General features: G+C 41.2%; 1 protein-coding gene across 3 annotated transcripts; it reads right to left on the reverse strand.

The window, feature by feature from the left end:
- Positions 1–282: 282 nt before the first annotated feature.
- LOC125226405 (tubulin alpha chain-like) lies at positions 283–8,296 on the reverse strand. 3 transcript variants are annotated; one of them, XM_048130382.1, is made up of 10 exons: positions 8,157–8,296; positions 6,947–7,172; positions 6,014–6,186; positions 5,100–5,228; positions 4,313–4,483; positions 3,140–3,280; positions 2,527–2,664; positions 1,997–2,074; positions 1,637–1,800; positions 283–1,324 (listed from the first exon to the last, which is right to left on the reverse strand). In XM_048130382.1, the coding sequence occupies exons 1-10, from the start codon at positions 8,157–8,159 to the stop codon at positions 1,198–1,200; spliced, it is 1,350 nt and encodes a 449-aa protein (XP_047986339.1). In that variant the 5' UTR covers positions 8,160–8,296; the 3' UTR covers positions 283–1,197. The 3 variants fall into 3 exon arrangements, with proteins under 3 accessions (XP_047986339.1, XP_047986338.1, XP_047986340.1); XM_048130381.1 differs by having other exon boundaries at positions 6,947–7,175; XM_048130383.1 differs by lacking the exon at positions 283–1,324 and having other exon boundaries at positions 1,633–1,800; positions 6,947–7,175.
- Positions 8,297–10,664: the final 2,368 nt, after the last annotated feature.

Below are 10,664 nucleotides of genomic sequence, written 5' to 3' on the forward strand. Positions count from 1 at the left end.
ATCATCCGTGGTCGTGCTGTATAGTATCACACCTTCACATCACCTATGAGGAAATTACAAAATATTCGCGCAAAAGTCAAAATTTACGTTACAAATTATATGTGCAACCTGTTTTCGTTAATAATACTAGTGAATATTTTATACTGGAAACATAAACTGCGACGTTGCTCCCTCTTAACAGGGAAGAAAGTTAAGTAGGCAACCTTTCCGAATGGGTGATGTGAAAAGGTTAATTAAGCGTTGAGATAAATCTCAAAATAGACACGAAATTAAACAGGCAGATAAAACTGAACGATTTAATAGACAAGCACATCAGACGGTCACTAAAAACTTTTTAAATATTTTAAAACATCAACGTACAAATTACACTTACAAACATTACACTTACAATATTAGTCACACCACAAAACCATCAACGAATCCAAATAAATACTTCAAAGTGAGGCTTCTCCGTCCAGCATTTGCTAAAAAATTTAAAGAAAAACGCCAAAAAAACTTAACTAAAACTGTCGCAAGATTGCTCGACGGAGAACAGCAAGCAGCGAGGGAGATCCACTCTGACACGCGCTTCTATTACAAAATTGTACAAAAATGAACTTAAGGGTTTCCCCAAACCTATCGACGCGGACTTGGCCCTAGCTCGAGTATGCATGTTCATATTAACGAGCGATTTTGGGTCAGCGAAGGCTGATTCCGCGTCGATAGGTGGGAAACCCTAACACGCAGGGTATAGGGATCAGTCTCTCCGCGCCTACTGCAGACATTTTCGGACCTTTAAACAATTTCAGAGTTCTGCTATAATCAATATTGTCAAAAAAAATCTGGCCGTGGTTTTAGGGCGTCCGCTTCGGCGCTGTGACGTCACCATTCTAAAGTCAAAACTATAGAAACTATACCCGCGTGCCAACGGCATAGGTGAAAGGTCGCGCAGAAACTTAACGCGGTGGTGTTGTGGTGTCAGAAGACGCTTTTTGTCCGTTCCGATCTAGAAAATGCACCTTTGTCTTAAGCCATTTACTAAGGATACTTATTTTTGCAACAGGGACAGATATTATCAATTTTCTCCGTCCCTTAAACGCATAATAAGAGCTTTAGTGAATGGCATGCTACGCCAGCAGCACATTCTCCAGATCCCAACTGACTTTAAGGTCGCAAAATCTGGAAAGCGACCTTGGGATGTAGTTCATGTAGTCAGGGTCATAGCTCATCATCTCCCGGGAGGTCCGAAGTCTCGATAGCGACCTCGTCGTAATCTCTCTCCAGGGTAGCCAGGTCTTCGCGAGCTTCGGAGAATTCCCCTTCTTCCATACCCTCGCCGACGTACCTGGAAGAGGAGTTTGCTAATGAAATACTGGATGGAATTATTTCTTGAAACTGCTTTCTGGGCTTTTCGCCAAGTTAATGAAGTATCTGTGTAATAAGCCTGAGTGGACGCTCGTAGCGGAGCGTTCATGTCGCTCGTTCTACACCGGCCACTACTGTCGTTAGTTGGGCATTCACATACATACATTCTAATACTAAGGATGAGAATTACCAGTGTACGAATACTCTTGCAAAACATCTACTGTCTCCTGTCGTCCAGTTGCTCACCACCGGCCACTACTGTTGTTCAATAGCTAGACCTGGGCTCACTCACCAGTGTACAAACGCCCGCTTGCAGAACATGAGGTCGAACTTGTGGTCAAGCTTGCCCCACGCCTCGGCGATGGCAGTGGTGTTGCTCAGCATGGAGGCTGCCCGCTTCACTTGCGCGAGGTCGCCACCAGCGACCACTGTTGGAGGCTGGTAGTTGATGCCCACCTGGAAACCAAACTAAGTTTTACGTAGGATTCATAGAACAAACGAGGGCAAGATGCATTGCGATCGAAATTCTTGCTTTGTTGTAATTTTGAGTTAGAATTATGACTATTTCAATTAATCTTTCTTATCGACCACCGACACGCCAAGGGTAAAAAAAAGGTAAATATCATACTTTTAAAAACAGAGTTTTAATTACCTTGAATCCAGTGGGACACCAGTCCACAAATCTGATGCCAGCCCGCCCCTTCATGGCGGCTATGGCTGCATTCACGTCCTGCATTGACAGAAAAAAAAATTAATTTCAAATTAAAGGATTAATACTGAAAACAAATAGCCTAAACAATGCTTATTAGAGTTTTAGGTCTATGTAGGCTGGTTATGTGCTTTTTTTTTAGACGGTGCAAAGTGCAATAGTAATGGACAGATCATAGCTACCTATACCTAGGTTTGCAAGAAAAATCTAATAGAGCATTCAGATGGGAGACGCCTCGTCTATAATTTTTCTAACCCATCTTTACAAGGGAAGGGCACGTCAAATGTATAGGCTAATTATTATCTAGACTAGACCTAATTCTATACAAAAAGTATGACAATTGGCCGAGGTTTTTGGTAGAAGCGTAAGCTGTGAATGGCGCCTCCCCTCTGAAGAGCGAAGCTCCTAAGCGCGTTCTGCGAATCCTTTTAAAACACACATTGGAATGACCCCTAGTTTGATAGTCAACTAACCTTAGGAACAACGTCTCCTCGGTACAGCAGACAGCACGCCATGTACTTCCCGTTCTGCGGGTCGCACTTCACCATCTGATTCTGTGGCTCGAACAGCTCTGACGTGATCTCAGAAACCGACATGCCTTCGTGGTATGCCTAAGAAAAACAGTAGTTGGAGTACATAGGTGAAATAACTGGTAAAAGTGCCAAACTTCAAGGAAATTCTGTAACTAATACAACCAAACCTTGCCATTTATGCCTGTCCATTTATTTGAAAAAATCCCCATCTTCGATTTTTCCCGGTTTTGGGAGACAACTGACCAGTTATCATGCCATTGCCAATGAGGTCTGCCAGATCCAATTTGACTCGTGGGGGTCCCACTCCGTGGTTCTACAACTCATTCGGTATGCGGTCAAACATGGCCAACCCCGTCAAATTTTAATTAGGACGCTATTCGAGCTACATCAGTCTGCTAACCAGTGTAATTTTCCGGATTCGATCCCTTACTTTCACACCTATGTGACATGTTGCATAGCTCTTTGACAAAACCTGCGTTTGGACTTCCTCTGTTGAAGATCAAGTGATGAAATTAGCATTTAGGCAGTTACAATATTCATAAATCAAACATACCTTGTCAGCGGAAACGACGGGAGCATACGCGGCGAGAGGGAAGTGTATACGTGGGTAGGGAACGAGGTTGGTCTGGAACTCTGTCAGGTCCACATTGAGCGCGCCGTCGAACCGGAGCGACGCTGTGATCGAGGATACCACCTGATAACGGTAAAAACAATTAGGTAACAGTATGAATTGATATCGCTGGAGCGACGAAGCCTGATGTTCACTTGTTAGGAAAATATTATTTTTGGGTGACTCAAGGCCGGTTCACACGTATTAAGTTGTCAAGTAATTAACTAAAATTTAACTTAATTTTAAGCGACTTAATTTTAAGTAAGCGTTTACACGTCGTAAACAGCTAAGCTCTTTAGTCATCCTGAAATGGACGATCAACAGCGCGTTCAAGTCATTCATTCAGTAATTACATTCGTATTCAGCGAGGTTGTAGACGAACTGAAGGATGAAATAGACAGGGAAACGAGAGCACCCACAAGACTGGGTGAGAAACTGGATAAGCAGAAGGAATGAATATGGCGCTAGTGCAACTTTGTTTAACATAATTATTTTTCAATAAACTTCACTGTAGTGTCTTCCGACCACTTCGACATTTTTCAAAAAAGATAACTCACGAACATACGATCGCAACCGCTCCGCCAAACTTATACAATTAACTAATATTTAACTAAATCATGCCTGTCCAAACGTATCAAGTGGTAGTTCACGCCCACCTACTTAACCGAAAAATAGACAAAATTCTAATTTACTTGCTTAATTGCACGCTAAATATTAACTTGTAACTTATTACTAAATTGATTGTTTACACGCTTTAAGTCGCTTAAAATTAAGTTAAATTTTAGTTAATTACTTGACAACTTAATACGTGTGAACCGGCCTTTAGACGAAAATAAGTATCCAGTAATATACCATACCACCTATTTAGGTGACTTAGATGAAAATAAGTATCCAGTAATATACTATACCACCTATTTAGTGCTGATTTCGTCGGCACTTTGGTTCTAATACATATTACCATTGAAACATAACTACAACAGCTGGGGCCCATTTCTTGAAGCTACAAGTTACAATTTACAAGTGATAGTCAATGTCTAATATGACAAGTTGGAAGAGACTTTCGCTAGTAACTTGTAACTTTTAGTTTTGAGAAATGGGCCCCTGGTCAAGTAATACCTGTGAAATAAGTCTGTTGAGGTTCGCATACGAAGGTCGCTCAATGGACAGCCGTCGACGGCAGATCTCATAGATAGCTTCATTGTCGACCATGAAAGCGCAGTCCGAGTGAGAGATGGTGGCGTGAGTGGTCAGCACGGCGTTGTATGGCTCGACTACTGCCGTTGAAACCTGGAAGGAAATTTAAATGAATCCAAATCATATAAGTCTAAGGGTCCACTGAAAATCAACGTCGTGGCACTATGTGCTCCGACACATGCTGAGTGGCATCCTTTTTGGAACAACAATCTCTACATCTTTCACTTATGCGACTGCCAAGATGTAACGTATTGTTTCGAATAAATTTTATTTCATTTCATAATTTTATTTCATTTCAATACAGGGTTGAGGCTGGAGCGAGGCCACGAGGGTCTCCAAAGATATGAAGGCGTGGCGCGAGCTTGTGAAGGTTTTTTGCACCTCAGGGTGTAAGAATTCGTGTCTTAAGGACTACATCAACAATCCAATACAATTTGCTACTGAAGACAGTCAAGCAAGCCAAATTTGAAGAACTGTTGGGACAACGAAGATATCGTCCTATAGAAAATATGGATTTCCTTCATTTATTGACAAGATTTGCATGACCGTGTAACTGGAACTTTCAGGTCTTTGAAATATAGATTTTTAAATTTGGAGGCAGTAAAATGGTAAGCAAAATAAATCTTAGAAAACGCCCAAGACTACATCAACAGCCACGTTTTCGAAAAGGTAAAAAAATTAGGCTAGGCTAAATAAGTATATGACTGACCTGTGGGGCAGGGTATATAGCGAACTCCAGTTTGCTCTTCTTGCCGAACTCGTCAGAGAGATTTTCCATCAGCAATGAGGTGAAACCAGAACCAGTACCACCACCGAAGGAGTGGAACACGAAGAAACCCTGTCAACAAGAAGATACGTAGTTTAAGATTTGTGAAGGTTTAATGGATAAATAGTTCTTGGGTATTACTCTTGGGTCGTCTAGGTCGTTTTTCGTCTCGTTCCAAAATTTGTCCGATTCTGCTCTCGTCAGCCATTCTTTATTCGTCACGATCGTCGATGGTCTTTCTCATCTACGGTCAAATTTGTTGTTCATCTGTATCTTAATCCGTCTCGTTCTTTTCATATTCTTCTTTCGGCATGTTCGCTGTTAAATCTATGTTTTTCGTGTTCTTTCATAGTCTTACGTCGGTACCAAATGTACCAATACGAAATGACGAAAAACGATTGAGTCAAAATAAGAAAAAGGCCAACAACTCATTATGATCAAAGACGATAATGACTGCAGACAAAGTCGACGAATGAAGAATGGCTGACGAAAGCAGAATTGGACAAATTTAGGAACGTGACGAAAAACGAACGAGACGATCCAAATAGGAAAAGTTGTGTCCGTTTGGATCTAGATATTTTTTTCAAAAACTACCTAATACCAGTAATTTACAGAAAAAAACTCTCTTTCGCTTACATTTTTCTTAGTCTTCCAGTTACGTACTTATGTGTGCATCATAGCTTCTCATCTTGATCTCTTCGTTTGTGTAAAAAATGCCTAAAAACTACCTGTAACCCAGTAAACTGGACAGCCAGCTTTTTTATCATTGTGGAAGGCAACGGGTTTCAAGATTTGGCGTTCTGTGGGTTAAATTCTTCCTCCTTCAGAGCAGAGAGAGCAGGAGGAATAAGTTTTACCTGTAGGCCGGTACATTGGTCAGCCAACTTCCTTATTCTTTCCATGACGGGTAGCAGAATTTCGCGGCCCGTGGAGTAATGTCCGCGTGCATAGTTGTTAGCTGCGTCTTCTTTTCCGGTGATCAGCTGCTCAGGGTGGTAGAGCTGGCGGTAGTCGCCGGAACGGATCTCATCTGAAACATATGTGTAGAAGTTTTCAATAAAAAATATTAGCAATAAGTAATTCACGAACAACTGCCACTTCGGCTAGGCCATCTGAATATCTAATGATCTCATTCATAAGAGCAAGACACTATACGGCGATTCTTACTGGCTTCTGCGATCTCTATTCTTACCAATGACAGTAGGTTGAAGATCCACCATCACCACTCTTGGCACCATCGTCCCCCGATCCGCCTCGGAAAAGAAGGAAACCTCGGCTCAGCCTCGTAAGCCGGCACCGTCCCGTCAGGTTTTGATGCCATACCAAGCAGTCCAATTACTAACCAAAAGACTTCGCCTATGGCCTCGTTGACAGAGTCTTTGACTGTTATCCTCATGGAAAGTCTCTGATACACATAAGTGTCAATGGAAAGTTTGCTGATAGCCAGCTACTTATATGTATGATGATCCTCTAAGGTTTTAGAACTTTAACTTACCGATGACTGTGGGTTCAAGATCCACCATCACTACCCGTGGTACCATCTTTCCCCGATCCGCTTCAGAGAAGAACGAGTTGAAGCAGGAGTCTTAAGACCTGGGGTCAGCCTTGCAGGCCGACAGCGTCCCATCAGGTATGATACCATACCAAGCACTCCAGTAAGCTAACCAATGTCCTTGTTGACAGATTCCGACTGTTATCCTCAAGTGTCTGGTAAACAGAATTGTCAAAGAAAAGCTTGCTGAGAGCAAGCTACCTACCTCTGATGATCCTGAAAGGCTTCTAGAACTTACCTATGACTGTGGGTTCAAGATCCACCATCACAACCCGTGGTACCATCTTCCCTCGATCAGCCTCCGAGAAGAACGTGTTGAAGCAGGAGTCTGAAGACCTGGGGTCAGCCTCGCAGGCCGGCAGCGTGCCGTCGGGCCTGATGCCGTGCTCGAGGCAGTACAGCTGCCAGCAGGCCACACCCATTTGCACTCCCGCCTGCCCGACGTGGACCGATATGCATTCCCTCTGCTCGCGTGCAAAGACGGTTACACGTATTTTACTCGCTTTAATAAACTGGTTAAATCGGTAGAAAAGGGGCATTGGCAATTAGAATAGCATTGGAATTAAAGCCTGACCTGGGACCCATTTCGCAAAACTGAAAGCTAGAAGTTACAAGCGGAATCTTCTTTCCAACTTGTCATATTAGACATTGACTACCCCTTGTAAATTATAAGTTGTAGCTTCGAGGAATGGGCCCCAGAAATGACTATTATCTAGAGGGCGCTGTTGTTTTGATGTATGCGGTGACTTCAGTTTAGTATGAAGAAAATAGTCCTAATGAAATTCCGCAACATGGCGCGTAGTTATATATTTCTGGTCAGGCCCCGTAGCCGAATGGCATTTCTGCGACGCGAAACGAAAACGAAACGCCGCGAAAGGTAGTCTGGCTCTGTCGCGCCAATACGCAAGAGCGATAGAGATAGATATCTACGAGCGTTTCGTTTCGTGAGCGTTTGTGCCATTCGGCTACGCACCCAGGCTTTCCATGGCAGAAAACAGTAAATTTTGACATCATTTTTAGATGTCAGTTAATGTCAAAAAAATTGCATTTCTTTTGGAAAACACTTAAAACTTTCCCGAGTTTATGCACGGATGAAAGTAATATCGACCCTATATAATCGTAATAAATAGATAGGTACATAATGAAACGACCATGATATCGTTTTGTTAGTGATCCGATTGTCTTGTTTTTTCTTCCAAAAGTAATTACGAACTTACACAGATTATCCCAGAAACTAAATCCTAGTTCATCAGGTATCCACGATGGCTATATATACCTACTACAAAGTAACCATATAAGTTATAAACTTAAGGTTTGTAAAACACTATAAAAATAATAGAAAATATGATAGATGAGAGATATGAGAAATACGGTAGGTATCTATGTAAGGAGGAACTTTATACCTACACAATCACACAAATTTGGAGAAAAATACATAAGATACTTACCATGGTTAATACTTAAAATTTTGTTAGATCCTGTGTAAAACACTATAAAAATGTAGAAATAAACAAATATCCTACAAAAATTTTAAAACGGACTGAAATTTTGAAAAAAAAATGCGGATCTGTCCCGCCTGATGGGCTGCTCGGAGTCACTGTTTTGTTTTTTTTTGTTCCGCGTTCAAATTTATCAAAACGTATGTACAAATTTGTTAGTTGCCAGTTTTTATTGAAAGAGGTTTGAAACATTCGATGTAGGTTGTATACTGCACAAGTTTGTGTGAAGGTGGTTTAAAAATGTGATGTAAAATATACAACGTGTTCATCAAAATTTATTGTAACTTAAAATACATTATTTTTCAAGTTTAATTGTGACTAAGGTAAAGTGGAATGTTTGAAAATGTTATTGATAATATAACTTTTGTGTAGCCGTCATATTTTTTATTTGGTTAGTACACTTTGATAGTTAATTTCTGGAAGTTAACATTTATAGGAGGTAGGCACCTACATAATTTTATTTCTAACCACAAATATATTTTTTTCTACGAATGATATGATAATATCTATGCCTGGCGCCACCGACCGCCGTTATGCCGTATGCCTGTTTGCCACCGACGTGGTATAAAAAAAAACTATTTACCAAAACAATACCTAACATCCCTTGTCAAACTATTTCTATTTGCCTCTAAAGTTTAGAGGGGTGGCAAGTGGCACAAGTGGTAGGGGCGACTATAGGGTCGCAGGATCGATGCCCAGCGCTGGTCTTGTATTCATAATGGTCTAGTTAGGTTAGAGAGCGCGAGTGCGTCGAGCTTTTTGATAAACCAATGTTATTTGAAGTAAATTGAGACATATACACGGTGTTTTTTTAAAACCCGGTCTTATTGAGAGAGCGAGTAGTAACGGGATCAAACCTCTGTTATAGCGAAAATATTGACTATCCTACTCTTTCTACGACAGATGGCGCCGCTATAGTTGTCACTGTCAAATCACATGTATTTTTCGAAGATCTAGTTTTTACTTCTGTACCTACTTACATCGGTTGCATAAGCGCTGGTAGCCTAGCGGTAAATACGCGTGAAATGACATTTGATATTTGCCAGTCGCTTTTCGGTGAAGGAAAACATCGTGAGGAAACCGGACTAATTCTAATAAGGTCTAGTTTACCCTTCGGGTTGGAAGGTCAAATGGCAGTCGCTTTCGTAAAAACTAGTGCCTACGCCAAATCTTGGGATTAGTTGTCAAAGCGGACCCCAGGCTCCCATGAGCCGTGGCAAATGCCGGGATAACGCAAGGAGAATGATGACTTACATCGGTTGCAGAGGAACTATTTTAACCCCCGACGCAAAAACGACGGGGTGTTATAAGTTTGACGTGTCTGTCTGTGTGTGTGTGTCTGTCTGTCTGTTTGTCTGTCTGTCTGTGTGTGTATCTGTCTGTGGCATCGTAGCTCCCGAACGGATGAACCTATTTAGATTTAGTTTTTTTTTGTCCGAAAGCTGAGTTAGTCGGGAGTGTTCTTAGCCATGTTTCATGAAAATCGGTCGACTATGTCGCGGTCGGGGGTTTTTCCAAAATTTTAATTTTGTGGTTAGGTTATTAACCTCTCAGTATGCTGATCATTGCTTGAATTTCCGAATTTAAACGAAAAAGCGATAGAGAAGAAAAGCGGTAGGTGCATGTACCGTAATGATCCCTGTGTCAAAAGTAAGGTTTTTTTCTAAATAAATAGATATAATCTGACATCAAAGTCAAGTGAATGCCGTGGAAATGAGAGCGTTAAGAAGCATGGCTGGTGTGAAGTTGAGTGAAAGGATCAGAAATAGCGTGATAAGAGAAATGTGGAGTGGATGTACATGTGGTGACAAATATTGAGATGGGTATGTTAAGGTGGTTCGGGCATGTAGAGAGGATGGATGAGAGGAGAGTAACGAAGAAAGAGTGGAAGGGTCAGTTTGAAGTGGAAGACCTAGGCGAACTTTTTTTGTTCAAATCGGGGAAATATTGCAAAAAGGCAAGGTCAGAAGTACTCGAAACCGACGAGCGTGTATGAGAAACGTTATGAAATTGTGTGAAGCGAAAGTGATTTGTCAGGATCGTAGTAAATGGAAATCCGTGATATCTGCCTACCCCTCTGGGAAACAGGCGTGATTGTATGTATGTATGTATAATCTGTTACTCTGTAAAACCAGTAAAATATCGTTGTAAATTATAGACATTGCTGGAATTGAACCCCTGCTTATTGCAATTGCTGCAGCGATTGGAATATTACCCTGCCGCCTATTGACCCTCTTCTCGATTTTTTTTGTTAATTTAGTAGAGCTTATTTTGTTACAATAAAGTTTACAATTGGTCAGCTTGTTGAGGTGACTACTGATGTATGTACTTCTGTTCTCGTACGTGAGGGTAATGTATTGGTAGATTGGAATTCGTTTGAATAAATTATTTTTGGAAAAATAATCTCTCATTGATATTATTTATGAAAAGACTATACTTTGTTATAAGTAGGTAACT

The sequence above is a fragment of the Leguminivora glycinivorella genome, chromosome 5, assembly GCF_023078275.1.
Source record: "Leguminivora glycinivorella isolate SPB_JAAS2020 chromosome 5, LegGlyc_1.1, whole genome shotgun sequence".
Taxonomy (NCBI): domain Eukaryota; kingdom Metazoa; phylum Arthropoda; class Insecta; order Lepidoptera; family Tortricidae; genus Leguminivora; species Leguminivora glycinivorella.